General features: G+C 54.6%; 1 protein-coding gene across 2 annotated transcripts in view; it reads right to left on the bottom strand.

Moving 5' to 3' along the window:
* Positions 1 to 313: 313 nt before the first annotated feature.
* COL22A1 (collagen type XXII alpha 1 chain) overlaps positions 314 to 17,496 on the bottom strand; it is a 236,355-nt gene continuing 219,172 nt past the window's right edge. The window contains exons 56-64 of one of the 2 annotated variants that reach the window (XM_059165552.1): positions 16,210 to 16,263; positions 14,655 to 14,726; positions 13,293 to 13,328; positions 10,659 to 10,703; positions 8,140 to 8,319; positions 6,865 to 6,931; positions 4,634 to 4,816; positions 2,994 to 3,071; positions 314 to 1,491 (exon numbers count right to left, since the gene is read on the bottom strand). In XM_059165552.1, coding sequence (XP_059021535.1) covers positions 1,304 to 1,491; positions 2,994 to 3,071; positions 4,634 to 4,816; positions 6,865 to 6,931; positions 8,140 to 8,319; positions 10,659 to 10,703; positions 13,293 to 13,328; positions 14,655 to 14,726; positions 16,210 to 16,263 — 903 coding nt within the window. In that variant the 3' untranslated portion in view covers positions 314 to 1,303. Of the gene's footprint in view, positions 1,492 to 2,993; positions 3,072 to 4,633; positions 4,817 to 6,864; positions 6,932 to 8,139; positions 8,320 to 10,658; positions 10,704 to 13,292; positions 13,329 to 14,654; positions 14,727 to 16,209; positions 16,264 to 17,496 lie in introns of those variants that run through there. The other variant, XM_059165553.1, reaches the window with a different exon arrangement.

Below are 17,496 nucleotides of genomic sequence, written 5' to 3'. Positions count from 1 at the left end.
CCTGAACTTGAGGCTCTTGGCTCCCATGAGGAAACTGACTCATCCCAGACCTTAAGGGGCTCATGCCGGAGGTAAGAATGGAATCATCAGGGGTGCCTGGGGGGCTCAGTTGGTTATGCGTCTGCCTTCGGCTCAGGTCATGATCCCCGAGTCCTGGGATGGAGCCCCGCATCTGGATCCCTGCTCGGTGGGCAGCCTGCTTCTCCCTCACCTCTGTCCCTTACCCCAGCCCGTGCTTTCTCTCTCAAATAAATAAATAAAGTCTTTAAAGAAAAACAGAAAGAGATAAAAAGAAAGGAATCACCTTGCGAACTGAGGAGGAAACTTGGATTTATTGAGCACCTGTTCCTGGGGGCATCTCAGGTACACACAAACACTCAACGCACCTTATTTCCAGGGTGGGCTCTGGAGGCACAGACCTCCCGGCTCTGGCCACTATCTTGGCCAAAGACCCAGCCTCAGGAAAGCACGGCAGTGGTCACTGGATCCCCTTATTTCACAACGGAAGGGAGACCGACAGTGAGAAGCTTGAAGGAGTCCCATCCGTGGCTCAGAAAGCCAGAGGAACATGCCTCCTCCACACCCACTTCTCTGTCTTTGGCGAGACACAGGATGCCAGGGAGCCTGGCCAACTCGAGCGCCATGATTTTGCCTTCGAGAGCCTGAAGCAGTGAGGCGGTGGCTGAGTCGGCTCCCCGAGGATCGTTTCTGGGCTCCCCTGCGCCCTTCCCGCGGGGCAGCGAGGACGTTCTCTTCGTCCGCACGTTGCTTCTCTTCCTGCTTCATGGCTCTCTCCTGGGAAGTGGCGACCTCTGGGCATGACCAAGAATAAAAACCCTCTGCCTCAGTTTCTCTGTTTCCTTTGGAGGAAAGAGGTAATTCTGGCGAGTGTCTGGTCAGGGTTTCATAGCACCATAAATTTCCTTAGAATGGGCAGCTCTGTGTCACATGGGGACTGGCAGAAGAACCAAGAAACAACCCAGTGCCCCATGATCAAGTTCTCCCAGCTTCAGAGGAGAGGGGAAAACTCGCGGAGCATTATTATATGAAATAATAATAATAATAACAATAACAACAATAATAATAATAAACAATAATAATAATATTAATAATAATTTGACCGACCGGCAGCATCTGTTGGTTTTAATAATGTTGAGGTCTCTCAAGAAAATAAGACAAAAACAAATGATAAAATCAAGAAAAAAGACACATGGCTGTAATGTTTCAAGACCTCTGGCTTCTTATCAGGCTCTGAGTTCAAGTTTCAGAAATCCACCACTGCCTCCTGGCATTCTGGAATCTTCTAGGGGCCCTTCACGTTAGCAGGCCGGGCAGCAAGGCTGGCGAAGTAGGCACACTGGGAGGGGTCACACTGGCCAGGGGGCCCTGGTGGGCCCGGGAGACCGGGGTGTCCCACTGGTCCTGTCTCCCCTTGAGGGCCGGGAGTCCCGGGGAGACCATCTTTCGCATAGCCAGGTTCCCCGGGTTGACCTGGTCCAAGAAGAAACAAAAAACAAAAAGAACAGAAGGTGTTTAAGATCTTTCTGGGGCAGGCAAGCCCTGGTCTCATTGCTTCCACCCGGTGTGAGCTCAGGACTACAAACGTCCTCAGAGAAGATACCCCATATCATCAATCTATGTCCCTTTTTGCTTTGGCCACTGGGAAGCTCATTGCTAAGTGTATGGCTAACCCTATTACCTCTTAAGTCTCCATGTTAGAAAATCTGAGTCTCCCTATAAAAGAAACAAACAAAAGGTATATATTCCCCCTTAAAAAGATCTTTAGACATTTCATGAACTCTAAAATTCACGAATGCTTGGGTAATCATTATTCACTCTACGGTCTTGCCTCGATCAAGCCCAAGACCGGCAGTTCACAAACTCCTTCCGGGAGCGTCACTGAAGAGCAGTCGTTCTCCCAACCTCATTCTCAGACAATTTCCTCTTCTGAAACGGTTTCTCTCCTGCCTCTTAATCTTTTTTTTTTGGAATTGCCTTATTTAAAAAATATTCTTGGGGCACCTGGCTGGCCCAGTCAGGGGAGCACAGGAGTCTTGATCTTGGGGTTGTAGTTTTGAGCCCCACTTTGGATGCAAAGATTACTTAAAAATAAAATCTTTAAAAAATAAAAAAAAAATAGAAGAAAGGAAAGTAGTCTTAATATTAGAAGCTTTTGGAAAGTAGGCAAGTTGTTAAAAATAAACACTGAATGTGTATTTCTGGTTGACTTCTCTAATGAGAGTAGCAACACTCATCTTGTGCAGGAAATTTGGAAAATCAAGAAGTTATACATACTAAAATTAGAATGACCTCTAGGTTTCATATTTGGAAATAACCTCAGGTGATCATATAAACTAGAATTAAATCAAAAGAGGAACTTCAGTGTGGTGGAATTTGGTAATAATTTGCTCCACTTTCTGCTCGCACCCCTTCCTGAGCCATCACATTGCCATGCCCCAGAGATCTTTCCACACACCCACCTTGTCTGGGTTGTCAACCGCCGAGCCCCACGTCCCAGGGAGCCCTCACCACCCCCTGCCACCTGGCCGGCAAGCCCCAACGTACATTCTGAGAAATGGTAACGGGGCATCAACACGTGCGTGGTGGGAAGAAGACTGCACGTTCAGGTGAGTTGAGAAAATGTCGCCATAAACAAAATAAGCCTCATTTGTTCCATGAGGCAGAGCATAGGCGAATCCACAAGCACTGGAAAGGAGTCCAGGGACACACGGTTCCCCAGTCTTACTTAACCCCAAGTCCATTTTCCTCAGGACCACTGCACAGAATAACCCTCAACAACTCACAGACTACACGACAGTTCGCTGAGTACGTCCAGAAGCCGGCGCTTCAGAAAGATTCGACAAAAACAAATCCGTGAGCGTCTCTCCTCTCAGATAAACCCAGCCTTTCTTCCCAGCTGTCCCCGGGGTGCTGCGATGTGTCACTCCAGGGCAGAGGGCCACCCACCCCCAGACTCCGGACAGTCTCCCTACCTGGGATGCCCGGCGGGCCCATCTCGCCTCGGAGGCCAACTCCAGGTGCACCTGGGTCCCCTTTGGCTCCTCGCTCACCTGTGAGAGAGAGGTGACCTCTGATGGGAGGGACGCAGGCTGAGGGCAGAGGCAGGGGGGGCCCAGGGAGCAGGAGCAGGGGCAGGGGCAGCGAGGGGCTCTGTAGCTTTCCACTTGCCCAGCTTGGCTCACACATCCTGCACGCTGGGACCTGAAGTCCCGCCTGCTCGTTGACATTCACTCACACTCAGGCACGCACTCAATCCGGATACACGCCTGTGAGCACCTTCTAAATGCATGCTTGGCGACACAACATTGGTGCAAGCCCATATGGGCCCAATTACATGCACAGAAATGCACACTCACACCTATGTTAGCAAATACATATGCACACTCATACACACAGACACGCTCAAACACAGGCACACAGATGTGCACAGCCACACACTCTTTCCCGCGCACACTCACGCGCGCCCCTGTGGCCACACACTCTCCCCCCGACACACACGTGCACCTACACCCACTCCTGCTTGCTTACACTTCCCATGTTCTCGCAGCATTTCATGGGAACTTGTAGGAACTGGGTGATAACAGTGAACAGACTCAACACTCCAGATCCTATGGGCATGTACACCCGCAGGAAGCCTCATATCCGGGAAGAGATGGACCAGGGCACCAAGAGCATTCTTATTCAAAGCACAACAAGGGTGAGTTATGAGGAAACTCAAGACTCTATTTGAGTTAGGACCATACAGATTGGATTAAACTGTCTCATTTTTTTCATCATTCATTTTTTTTGGTCATGTTGTTTCCAGAAATCTCCTTTATGCAACATATATTTTTCTGTGACTAAATGGGATTTTTGCTAGTTCGTGGGGACTTCAGACCATCCTCACTTATTGCTGTAACTGCCACATGCGGTCAGTTCTGTCTGAGTCTGAGCTTTCCTCCGCTTTATGCTTTCTTGTTGACATCTAGGTCACGTATTTTGTTTTATGAACCAAAAGAGATGGGACTTGAGCACAAATACAAGAAAAAGAATTTTTAGTAGGAGAAACATTACAGGGAATGAATGAAGGAATGAAGGAATGAAGGAATGAATGAAGAACTAGTAAGGAAGCGGCAGGTAGAAAGAGGAGGATGTAAGGTACATCCATGTCACGACTCCCCAGTGATGGCCCTGCTGTGGCCCAGAATGCCCATGTCCAGGTGAGACAGCTATGTGAGAGCTGGAGCAGTAGCAGCCCTTTTAGCCACAGCCCCAAACCACTTCAATTCTCGAGCTGGTGTCCAAAGGCCCATGTGCCCGGAGACGGCACACTCCACTCCTCAGCCAGCTCTAATCTCCGATGGGGAAAGAGGGCATTTTGTGTCGCCCCTGCTCTAGGAGAGAACTGGGAAGTGGGAGGGAGCTGGTTCGCTCTCCTGGCAGAAGCATATTTCTACAAAAATGTCAAGTATGAAATCCTCCTGTACATTTGAAAACATTACATGATGCCAAATGCAGAGTGTTACCAAGCTGGAGGGGAGGAAAGCAGGACCAATTATGCACGTGCAGCCAGAGCGTGGTTCCTTCCAGCCCTCCTCCGTGCCAAGCACATCTCCTCTGGGTCCCCACTCACCTTTGGGACCCATCGGTCCAGAAGGTCCTTCCAGACCCCCCTGCCCAGGCCGTCCTGGCTCCCCCATGGGGCCCGCCCGGCCTGGAAGCCCATCTTTTCCAGGAGGCCCTGGGGGCCCGGGTCTGCCTTGAGATGATTTCACGTGTGCTGGCGGCCTCTGGGCCAGGAGGTAGGCGAGTCTGGCTGCAGAAGAGGGAAAACAGAGATGCTCATGAAGGAGGGTGATGGACAGGAGACGGGCCGGAACTCACTGTGCAGCTCAGAACTCAGGAGACGGTAAGCAGTGAAGAACACCAGCAAGATCACCCCCCACAGCACAGCCAGCTCGCCTGTCCCAGGGCAGCCTCCGGCGAGCTGCCGACCTCCCTGAGCCTTCACGGCCTTGTCTGCAGAGTGGAGGCCGTGGAATCACCTGGCAGGCGTGAGGACACGCAGGCGAGATGAGGCACTAAGACTGTGCTCAGTGGACGCTGCTGGCACCAACCACAGCGTGACTGGTGGCGGGAACAGAAGGAGAAGTTACACTAATTGTCTGCTGGGGAACGGAAGGCTGGGGCCGAGACCCAGGGGCTTACAGAGCCGTGGAGAGTCACCTTTCTCATCTATACACCGCAGGGCTGGATATGACGTCATCGAGGAGCCTTACATGTCTAAAAGGGGAAGACTACAGAACTGCCTAAAAACCCAGAGGTCCAATGACTTCCCACCGCACTGGAGACACTGTGCGCATCTGATGGCCCCCGAGAGACTGTCACACGAAGTCAGGCCCAGCTCTTCTTCCTGCAGGTGGCTGACTCAGCCCAGAGAGGCTGGGGGCTCGCCCACGGCCCTGGGGTTTTGGTGGTAAAACCAAGACAGAGGAGTCAGGGTCTTCTGAGCGCCCTGGGGATGGGCTTCCCATGGGCACCATCCTCCTGTCTTCCTGCACGAGACGGCAGGTGGGTACTGACAGCTGAGTGAATGGGTTCACTTCGCTGAGCCCTGATTTCCGCATCCTTAAAGTAGAACGGATGCTTCCTCTTTGCAACGCTGTTTGGAAGAAAGGACTCCGCCCAGCAGATGCTCCATCTGAACTTTTTTCAAAATGCATCTTATCTCTGCTCTTGGGTTGGAAATCCTCCACGGGCAGAAGCTACTTCTGTCTCTGGTAAACTTGAGACTCAGAAAGCAGAGCTCAGAGATGCCCATGGGGGAGACCTTGGGACACCACCTGCCCAGTGACAACTGCCAATCCAGCGCATGGTTGCTTTCCTTTCTTCAACTCACGCTCCGAAGGGTTGATCTTGATCACGAAGGTAATGATCTTGGGCCCTCCTATGTGTGGAGAGGGGCCATTCTGACCTGGACAGTCTGAGAGGGCTGGGCTGGGGGCCTCTTGTCCAATGCTGTGTCCCCAGACCCAACTCACAGTCTGACCCACAGTGGGTGCGAAGAACTCCATGAGACAGGAGCAGATGAGTGACGGCTTCCTCCTGTTTGGTCCATCTGGGTCCTGGAAGAGTTCTGGATGCCTGACCTTCCCTGTCATGGACTGTCCATGACTGTCCTCCCCTAACAGCTTCTAGCACAGAGGAAAGTGGGGACAGCTCCCCCTCAGGAGTAGGCGGTGGATGAGGGGAGGGGTTGCTGCCTACACATAGATCCTGCTCGGGTACCAATCTGATCTTCCCCTTCCGGTAAATCACACGGCATCTCTTCTCCTAACACTCAGACATGACCCCTGCTCTTTGGGAGCCTTCCACGAGCCCCCTTGTGAGAACTTAGGAAACCACCTGACCTACGGCCTGCCCTCATGCTGCCGTTACTACCACCTCCGACCTCGCTCCCTCCCCAAGCACCTGCTATGTACCAGGCTCATGCAAGACTGTGGGATTTAACAATAAACCAGTACAGTTCGATTCAAAAGAAGCTAGCTCCATGAAAGCACTATTTATCCCTGCTCCCCTCGGGCCTGAGGGCACAGGATAAATGACCAATGGTTGCAGAGCTGGTTCTGGGGATGGGAGGCATTCAGGCGGAGGTCAAGACACGCTCGGGGGGGGGGGGGGGTCTGTGTGTCTCGAGCCTATGCGGTGTTCATCATGGTTCTGCATGGTTTCTACATGTGAGCTGCCCTCCGTGATCCTTTTCCATACTGGGCTGGGGAGGTACTAAAGGGTGCGGAAGGGACTGCTTCCCAGGCTCTCAAGACACCTGTATGCGTCCGGCTGGGGTCAAGACCAGCTACTCACTTTCCAGCTGTTTCTCGAGTTCTTCTTGGATGAGCCGCCGCAGGGTGTCCACGGAGGGGGACTCCCCCTGCAAGGGAGGGAAGGTGGAATTACTTACCTCCCTGATGGCTCCGGAAACCAGGAGGGACACAGGGAACACGTAGCACATTGTCCTGTTCCCATCCATCACACCCGAACCGCCTCCCTTTGCCGTGGTCACGCAGGCGGCATCCTCCTACTGGACTCGGTGACCGGAGCCCTGCGCTGCCGCCCTCTCCACGCCCTTCCTGCTGCTTAGCTGCAGCTGCCTCCTGCAGAAGCCATTTCCCCAGCGATGACCAGAGAGGTCTAGCCCTGCAGCTCTTCCTGCCAAAGCCCCATCCACCTCCGGGGCCACACGCATGGACAGCCTCCTCCACGGAATCGTCTTTGATTTCCCCGACCAGCCGCTCGGCCACCCCAGTCCTGCGGGTCTGGTTTTCCTTGCTCTCTTCACCTTGGCCTTACCCAAGTACCTGACCCTCCTGGTGCCTGAGTCACATGACAGACGCTGGTGAGTCTGTGTGCGGTCTCCGGGCTCACAGGGTGACATGGGATTCTTAGAGGAATCTGTGAGAGCGGCCCTCACGCCACCTTGGCCAGACCCCTCCCTCTTGCCTGACTCCTTCAGGGCAGTGTCCCCACCCTCAAGGGTGAGGGTCTCCCGGTGCTCCTGTCTGCAGCCCCAGCACCGAGGACAGCGCCCAGCAAGAGAAGGACAGGCATTCCCTGTCCTTCTGTTTTTTGTTTCTTTGTTTGTTTTGTTTTGTTTTGTTTCCCTTTTCTGGCCCATTTTCCACGCTCATCCCAGAACTTCCATCGCTACCCACAGCAGTAGGACTAGGAGAACTCAGTGAGGACCCAGGCGCCATGGAGGCATCCTGCATCCCACAGTTACCCCTCCTGGACTTGGCTGGGAGCCAGATTCCCAAAAGTGACAGAACCGCAGGGCCTCAGAGCTGCCAGGGACACTAGAGATCACCCAGACCTGTGCTCTGAGGACAGGAGAGCCCCCAGGGGACCACAGGGCTGCTGAGGGGGGAAGGGGAGCTCACGTGGACCCAGAACCCATTCTCCCAACCACTTCTACCCCAGGCGGCTCTGCTTTTTTCTCCAATGTGTGCTCATGTTACAGGTTTGTGGAAAACAAGGGTTCTGTCACTAGAATAAACTATGCTTTGAGAAAAAAACAAACACTAAACGAGCCTGTCCTTTCATGCCTCTCCCCACAAGTCTGAGGAATACCAGCATCCTTACCCGCAGTCCTGGAAATCCTGGCTGACCCGGAGGCCCCGGGGGCCCGGCCAGTCCATTCTCCCCAGGTGGTCCTTGGGGGCCCATCAGGCCCGTGTGGCCTTTGTGACCAGGGATTCCAGGGTCCCCAGGCTGGCCTTTCCCACCAGGAGGTCCTTTGTCACCTCTGTTCCCGGGATCTCCCTAAAGAAGGGGAAGAAGCAGCATGTCAGTGAGCAGGGCACTGGCAGGAGCACCCAGTGTAGACAGGCCCGCTGCAGCTGTGCACATCCCCCGGCCCCCAGGTCTCCTCCCCTGGAGCCCTGAACGGGAGACCTCGGTCCTGGCAAGCCTGTGTCTCTGAGCCAAGACAGGTGAGGACACGGGCTCCGGACACAAACCACCTGCCACCGTCACAAAGGTAGTCTGCAGAGGACAAGATGAGAAGTCTCATTTCCAATCCCAGTTTGTGTGGCTTCATGTGTGCGCCTCGAGAAGGCTGGCCGCTGAGCCTGACCGTCAAGCGGCCCCTCCTCCAGTTTGCTCTGTCAGCTGGACGGACACAGCTACTCTTGCGACAGAGGCTCCCCCACTTAGAGGTGACCTCCTGCTCTCTACTCTCAGCTTTTGTGGGCTCACATGGGATAACACTGACCAGGACTCTCTTGTCCCCATCTCTGACCCAGACTCTGAAGACCTGGATCAATGATTCGTTCACCACGATGACCAACGGACCATCCAGTCCTCTGCCTGATGCGCTACTGTGGATGTGACCAGCAAGACTTGGCTGTGGCTGGGTCCAAGACAGGTGGCCACACTGGTGAGCTCAGGGTGTAAGCAGGTAGCAGTAGGGGGAAACGAGAGGAGGAAGCAAGATGGTAGTGGGAAATGGGGCATGGCCAGGGATGTGACCCAGAGCCAAGGACAGGGAAGACGGCAGGCGTGAAACTATGACCAACTCATCAAGGAGAAACAACTGACAGGCAAAGTCTGATTGCCCCGGGGCTTTAACCAAAGGCAAATGCAGATTTCTAACACGGGCACCCGCACAGTTCTGCGTGCACAGACCCTGGAGGACGAAGGAAAGCGTCCTGCGATGGACTCTGGGAAGGGGACGGCGGCCATGATGGGCACCAAGGTAGAGGAGCCCCTGCTTTTCCAGTGCATCTGCCTTTTTGCAAAGTGCGATGGTTAACTGCAGGTCTGTACTGCTTTTTCAACAATAAATAAAGGACGGTGAATTTTAAAAATGAATTTAGCCAGATCTGAGAGACAGTCCTGACTTAAGTTTCTCAGATGTGATGCGTTTCACGGGACCTTTGTCATCTCAGTGATCAGGGGTCGGTGATGGTCCTGGTGCTCTGTGCTCCCTAAGTCCAAGGCCCTATCATAGCTGTGGGACAGAATTCCCTATTCATTAAATGTCTCAATAACACTTTGCAGGGGGAGGACTCGTCCCCGACTTCAATGTTCCCAGGAGCGTAAAGGAATGAAGAGCCGTCAGCTCCCTGGCAGTGTTTCATGAAACCACTTAACAAGGAGAGGGTGATTCTCTGCTTATTGATTAGGTATTAGAGCAGAGATTCTTATTTGTGGTCTGAACTCCCTGGCTGCCAGCCGGAGCTCCCAGGGTCACTTGTATGTCACTGCTCTGGGGGACCCTCAACGCCTTCTCAGCCACACCCCCCTTCCCCACATCTACCCTCAGGAACCAAGGGCCAGAGTGCAGAGGGATCAAGTCACTCAGAAGGAAGGAGGATCCAGAGGGGGTGACAATCTCTGACACTCTGCTTCCAATGCTCAGTCTCCTCTGGTCTGCAAGAGAAACCCAGCTCCTCCCTCATCCAACTTGCAAAGAAAGCAGAGATAAATTCTCCGCAGGACCATGGAAAACAAGCCAGGGGTGGAGGGGGTGGTGGCGGTGACATTCGCAGGGTGCAACAGTGTGAGACGGGGGACGGCTGACCGAATGGAAGGGCGTGGGCCAAGGAGATATTCAATTCCTCTACAGGGAGCAGCAGCTGTCACAAGTGTTGGAGGACACTCCCTCCCCCCACTGGCATTTCTGGGGGAGAAAAAAAAAAAAACCCAAACCAAAAAAAAAAAAAAAAAAAAACTCCCCCTGTTGTTTTTTGGAGGAATGAAATGTAAAGAAAGGCTTCCTGAGTGTGGCGCCAAGGCGATTCATTATGGGAAAAATCTGTTCCCTTGTCACCTCCAGCGACGAATCTGGCTCCTGGCAAGCTGGCATTTTGGGATCTGAGCACGTCATGCCCAGGCGCTTGTACAGGGAGAGAGGGAAATCTGTCACAAGTCTCAGAACACTCGCCTTTGAATTTGTAATTGCAATGATGTTACTCCTTAAAATAACATCCAAAAAAAAAAGGAAAATAACAACATTCACTACAACCATCCCTTTGTGGGCTAATGATTTTCCAGGGAGCGGCAGACTCGTAAGTTCTCTGGGCTTGGCTGTGGCTCGCTGACCGCCAGCGACAGAGCCCCCTGCAAAGGTCACGTCCCGTAACGACCTCCCCACTTACCCTGTCTCCTTTGGGTCCTGGCTCTCCGGGCTTCCCAGGCGCGCCCTGCAAAGAGTCCAAAGGAGGATGGCCACGGAACCAGCGCCCTCTCTCTGCAGCCCTGTGTGCCAGGAAATCAGCCGCCCCTGCCCCCGGAGCTCCCCTCTGTCTGTCTGTCTGTCCAGACACGGCAGACCTCACTTCCTTCCTCACTGTGCGCCTGGACTTACAGCACCAGCCCTTCAGGTTTCCTCCTCTGCCTTTTCCAGGATAGACCCTCTCGCCAAACACACTCAGGAGCCCCCACAGGGCGTGGACTTCGACGGGGGCTCATGACAGCCCCTGTGGCCTGGGCTACCTCATCTCCCACTGACCAGAAGGACGTCCGTGACTGCTGCCCCTCCTGGCCTCGGCTGCCCGCCTTCCCGCCGCCTGCAGTGCACTCCCCGCTGTCCTGCACGGAATGTCTTTGCCTCCCAACTGCACGGAATGTCTTTGCCTCCCAAACGTATAGGTTGAAGCCAGAACCCCCAGGGTGACTATAAATTAGCAGGTGGGGTCTTCAGGAGGTACTCAGGAGTCGATAAGGTCCTGAGGGGGGCCCCGTGATGGACACAGGGAGACAGGCATCAAGACCAGGGACCGGTTAGCCTAATTAGGGAAGGATGGCAGACCGTCTGTGGACGCCTCGACCTTGGACTTCCCAGCCCCCGGAACCACGGGAAATGTCTGTTTCTCATCACCCAGTCCAGGGTAATTGCGTGGCAGCCAACTAATCACTATCACTCTGTCTGCGATCAGTCCCACCTGCCCTTCAAGCCTCCCCTCCAGGAAGCCCTCCCTGACTACCAGCACCTAGGAACTAGGTACTACACACCCCTCCCGGAGGGCAGTCACTTTGGGGCTGGAGGACACGGCCCTGTAGCTCCCACTGCTAGGTACTCGCTCTTTCCTCCTGTGACCCTCCCCAGCTGAACCTCCCTCTACCCCCCAGTGCCTCTGCCAGCGCTCTTTGCAGAGCTTTGGTTAATCCCTCTGGCCAGCGTCTGCCCTCTGCACGGGTCCCTGGGCCACCAGCTGACCTGTAACTCCCATTGTCCCTGGACGAGGTGGCAGGGTGTTTCCCCTTGGACAATAAGCCTCTGGAAGGCAGGTCCTGTGCTTATCCACCCCTGGGCTCCACTGTGTCCACCCAAACCCCACTATGCACTCAGTTCAAGAAGACAACTGTGGGGCTTGACACGGGGAGCCCTGACCCCATTCACTGCACCCCCTCATGCAGGGGCCGTTCATAGCCCATTTTCACGGGGTTCACAGCCCACAGCCCACAGGCAAGAGGTGGGCCCAGCTGATTCTCATAGACAGGCCAGACCCTTTTATGTCTCTCATAGAAACACAACAAGGTGTTTTGGAAGGCGCCGGAGAAAGTGCATACTGCGTGTTGGGAGGCACAGAGACAGGACCAGGGGCCGTGGTGTGCAAGGGGCAGAAGGAGGCAGGAGCTCACACAGGGGACACTGTGGGTCAGCTCGGGGCAGAACTCAAGGTCTGCTCCTAGACAGCGGGGAGCTGGTGGTATTTCCCCTCTCGTCAATCCGGAGAGCGGGAGGAGGGAGGTACCGGTGAGTGAGCCCACGACCTCCCTGGCTGGGCTGGGGACAAACCCTTTGCAAACGCAGGGCCGTTGGATCCGGCTCTCATGGAGTCACCAGCCGCCCTCCCCGAGTTGAGAAAGTAACCCGAAGGCGCAGAGTGAGAAGGGGTCTTCCTCACGCAGGGGGCATGCGGGCTTGGGAGCAGACAAGGTGGTTAACTAGAGCATTGTTTTCTCCGTGTCCATTCAGTGTTTTGTTTCGCATCAACTGTTTCTGCCACCTACTCTGTGCTGGGATCTGGGGCTCTGACCAGCAGAGCGGGGTGCACCTCTTTGTTTCAGGTCGTGAAGGAATGTCGACAGAGGCAGCATTGGCACAGACCTCAGGATGAGTCGGGTCAGGCACAGGAAGGGGTGGGGAGAGGTGGGAGGGGTTTTGGAAAAGCGCCCGGGTGAGTAGGAGAGCTCTCAGCACGCTCAGCGGACGGAAGGGCCAGAGCGCCTGGAACCCTCGGCATGTTCGGGGAACAGAAGGGCCAGAGCGCCTGGAGCTCAGAGGCTGTAGGAGGCTGGCGTGGGCAGCCAGGGCATCTGGACTCCTGCTGGTGCACGGGAGGGCGGAGGGGAGGCCGGCCTGGGAAGCAGCATGACCGTGTGTGCTCTGCAAGCAGCTGCAGGCAGGCAAGGACCGTGGTGGGGACAGGAAGAGGCTGGACACCGGGGCCTGTGGGTGGTCAGAGCCATTGTGCAGGAGTCAGACAATGGCAGCCTGGATCTGGGTCCTCACAGAAGAGAGCCAGAGTGGAGACACTTTGGACAGGCCACTGACAGGACTTGTTGACGGACTGGACCCACAGCCAGGCAAGTGACAGGCTAGCATGATGGTGCCCGGGACCGGCTGTCTCATCTGCGGGTCCCTGTGTGAAACTAGGCAGGATCTTCATGGCGACAGCAGCACACCGAAGCGAGGGCAGGACCCGGCCGGGCCCAAGCCTGTCACCCCCACTCCCGCATCCCCCACAGGAAGGGTGGTCGAGGGGAAGAGACGGAGCCATACTTGCCTCCTTCCCTGGCATGCCCTTCTCTCCCGGCTCTCCCTACGAGACAGAACCAAGTATCAGGTACCAGCTCGTTGTCGCCAAGACATTTCCACTCAAGTCATGTTCCAGCAAAGATGACAATCGATGGTCCGGCCAACCCAGGACATCGCAAATGTCCTAGTCAGCCTGGGCAGCAGGCGGCCAAAAACAGCCCCAGAGTGGGCGGGGGAGCCGCTGGTTCTGGGCTCCTCTTCATGAGGGTCTCCGGGACCCTGGCTTTCAAGATCGTCTCGTTGTGGTGAGGGGGTCCTCCCGAGAAGCAGGCTGAGTGTGAAATAAGACGCCAGGGACACTGGGCCCCGGAGCTCGCCTGTCCGGGGTCAAACCCCGCTGCAGCCACTGGCTCTGTGACCTTGGACACCCTCCTTATAACTGCCTCAAGCTCGCTGTGCCTCAAGTTTCTTCATCCGCAAAATACAGCAGAAGCTGTCCCTTCCACAACCTTGTCTGCTGTTGCTGTGACCAAAGGCCAGGAGCTGGGAGTCTGGAAGTGTGGGCGGCTGGCTGCTGTGTGGCCGAGGGAGGCAGGGGTTGGAAGAGGGTGCTCGGGCCTCTAGATGGGCCACGGAGAATGGGCTCACGTAAAAGCCGGTGGCCAGAGCCTTGTCCCGCTTGGACTACATGGTAGAAATGGGCCACAGAGAGGTGGCCAGCTAGAGTGGCTGGGCTGGCTGGGTGGTGGGGGCCCCCTCAGGGGTCCGAATTAAACTGGAAGAGGTAGACGGAACATGGGTATGCTTCCTACTCTTGCATGGGATGTACCACCCTGAGCCCGGGATCAGGAGCCCACGGTGTGGACTGTGGCATGAAGAATGCACCTGGAACTCAGGGGGACGTGTCTGAGTCCCTCAGTGTCCCTCTGCCCAGAACCCAAGCAAAGATTCCCCAGCAGCATCTCTGGTCCCACGTTCTAGGCAGGAGCCTCGGGCTCAAGCAGCAGCCCACCCACATGTTCTCACCCCGCAGCCGAATTCAGTCACAATTACAGGGGTTTTGAAGGGTCCTTGAAGTTCTAGGATCAGAGGAGTGTGCTCTAACATCCCCATTTGAATAATGGCAAAGCTCAGGCACAAAGGCTATGAGACTCGCCCAAGGTCCCACACTTAGAGAGTGTGGAGCGGAGAATCCCATGCAGCCGACTCCTGAGTTCCCGTGTTGGCCAGTGCACAGCTCTGCCTGCCAACCACCCTGTCAGTGTGACCACACAGCCTGTGATGCCACCTGAGCTGGGGGATCCAAGGACGGCCGGTGGTGGGAAACGTACTGCCCTTGAACCTCCCCACAGAGCAAGGGATCTTGGCCCCCAGGGAGTTCTCGGCTTACCTGAGGCCCCCGGGGACCCAGGAAGCCAGGGAGCCCGGGGCTGCCATGGTCTCCTTTGTTGCCCTTCTGGCCCTGCAGAGGGAGAACAGGCATTGATTCCGCAAGGTCAAGGGCCAGCCCCAGGAGACTCCGAAACCTCGTAACCCTGCTGTACTCTGAAGACCTGAGACATGGACGGCGAGAACACCCCTTTCCTGTTTGGGAGGGCAGCGGGTCGGGGAGAGGCGTGGCTCCTGGGAGTGCTGACAGCACCGTGGGGCCGGCAGCAAGACTAGAAGCATCTCTTTCCAGCCAAAGCAACAGAAGCAACATGGGACAAACCCTGAGCAGAAACACGACTGTGTGTGGTCTCTCCAAGGAGCCCACCAGCAAGGTAGCACACTGATTCCCAAGAGCACAGCAAGGCTCATGGTTTGGTAGGATGAAATTTTGGCAACAGCTCTGGGGACCCTTTCTATTCCAGCATTTCCGGGCATGTGTGACTCAGCTCTTCTGGGGTCAGTTCTGCACGGGGTGTGAAGCTAGGCTCATGGCCCTGTCACATCCCGTCTGTGTAGTCTTATCAGCAGTGACCAGGCCCACGCCACAGCTTCTGAGAAATATCATTACATGGGCTAAGGAGCTCAGCTCTGCTGGTGTAGTCATCCTTGGCCTAACAGAAAGAGGCATCTCCACTAGGGTAGATCAGATGCCCGGTTTTCCTGGGAAGGATGGGTTTCCCAGGATGCAGGATTTTCTGTGCTAAAGCCAGGAAGGTCCTTGGCCAACCAGGATGGGGCCATCACCCTCATTTCTACAATGATGCCAGTTGACTTGCCAAGTGGTCTGCCCAATGCCTCGTGCAATCATTGCTCGACTCACCACACCCCGAGGAAAGGTGGTCTTCTGAACAGAGTTGCCAGTTTTGGCAAATAAACATACAAGAAGCCTGGGAGGGTAGGAAACTTGTGGACAGGATCTGACTCACCCAACCCCAGAAGCCATCAGAGAACCACCTTCCCCAGGATGTCCCCCCTCTACCAGACCTAATCCCAAATCCAGGGACCCGGATTCTGATTACTCATGCCACCCTCTCTCCACTACCCACAGATCCTACCTATCATTCCTTCCTGCTCTCCCCACCCCCCACCTCCTGACCACTAGGAACACCCTCTTCAGCCAAGTCCGTCCTATATCATCCCCATGTCATACACTTACCCTGTCGTCTGAGATGGGAATGGCTGGAGATGTCACCCTGTCTGCCCATCCTCTAAAAACATGCAATGTCTACTGTGCAATCCTGTTATACATTTTTTTTAGTCCGTGGTGGGTTTTGTACCTTTGGGTGGCTATGGCAGTAGACAACAGAGATCCGGTGTGCCATTGCATGCATTTCAGACTTTCAAAGACATCCTTATACTTATCCTCTTGCCTCCAGGCTATTTCCAGCTTTCAAACCCCTTATTCTCCCCTTGATGCTTCTAGCATAGGGAGCACACAATCTGTGATATGAAAAGACAGCATGCCCATTCCAAAGCCTGCCTTGATTCCACCATACAGCAGGGATGGTACTCACAGGACTTCCTGCGGGGCCAGGGTCTCCTGGAGATCCCGGCGATCCATTCTTACCCTGGTGGAAGAAACACAAGTAGTCATCTGCCAGGACTTTCCACCGGGACATCGAGGAGCAGGACAGTGGAAGAGAGTGACTGTCAGGTGTAGAGGACCAATGTCATACCTGCAGCCATCATTCAGGCCAGCACGTCTCTTAGTAAGCCATGGCATTACTCAGAAGATGTTTCTCAACTTATAAAAGGAACTTGTAACACTTAACTCATAACATTGTGGAAATAAATGAGTTTGTGTGCATGATAAGTGCTAAGCCTGGTGAGTGCTGCCCAGGGCACAGGCATAGGAAATAATTATGACCTCATCCACCCATCCAGCCAGCCAGCCATCCATCCATCCTTTATCCTTCAACTCAGATGGACATCCTTCAACTCCTTAACATTGTGTCTTAAGGAGATACACAAAAGGGTTCACATCAGACAATGCTGTTCTCAGCTTAGGATGCTTATCCCTGTGCTGATTTCATTTTACTCCTCCACTAGGGGCACCTTTATCCTGAAGACTTGGGGATGATGACACAGATAAGAAAAGCAGCTGTGCAGAATCCTGCAGCTACTAACCTGAAGGTCCCTTCCCTCCAGACTCCAGCACTGGCCCGACGATGTTAGCATTCTCTGACTCCGGTATTTTGTGCATGCCCGTGATTTTGATAAACACGTTTCACCAATAAGGTCCTTGGTAGTATAAAACTCAGAAAGTTTAAGAACTCCTCTAGCTATACCTTTGAGGTTCAGACAAATTCCTAGTAAGCCTGAAGTTCAAAGTTTGGCGTTAGCAGACTGGCTTGGTCACTACCCTGCCCACCACTCTCCTTCTTGGGACACCGCCCTCCCCCCCGAGATGGCTGCGGCTTCACCTGGCTCTACCTGGCTAGGAGGAGCCCAAAGAACCTATGTGTCCCTCCTCTCTCTCTAGGGGCAGCATCTAGCACAGCACCAGACACACAGGAGGCAATCTGCTGGATAAAGGAACTGAGAACATCCCAGGAAACCACGCTCCATTGGCCCTGTAACCACACGGTGCTAACATCCTACGATCTATAAAGCACACAGTCACCAACAGAGACACATTACACTAACAAGAAGCTCACGCTGCCTGAGGACTCCCTCCATCTCGGGCTTCCCATGCACAAACTCCCCACAAACGACCGATACAAACACTGCCGTTTTATAAGTAGGGAAACGGAGTCAAGGAATGTCTTCACCCCCTGCCGGAGACAGAAGCGAAGGGGCTG

The sequence above is a fragment of the Mustela lutreola genome, chromosome 3 (genome assembly GCF_030435805.1).
Source record: "Mustela lutreola isolate mMusLut2 chromosome 3, mMusLut2.pri, whole genome shotgun sequence".
NCBI lineage: Eukaryota > Metazoa > Chordata > Mammalia > Carnivora > Mustelidae > Mustela > Mustela lutreola.
This window is presented reverse-complemented; position numbering and strand designations above follow the sequence as displayed.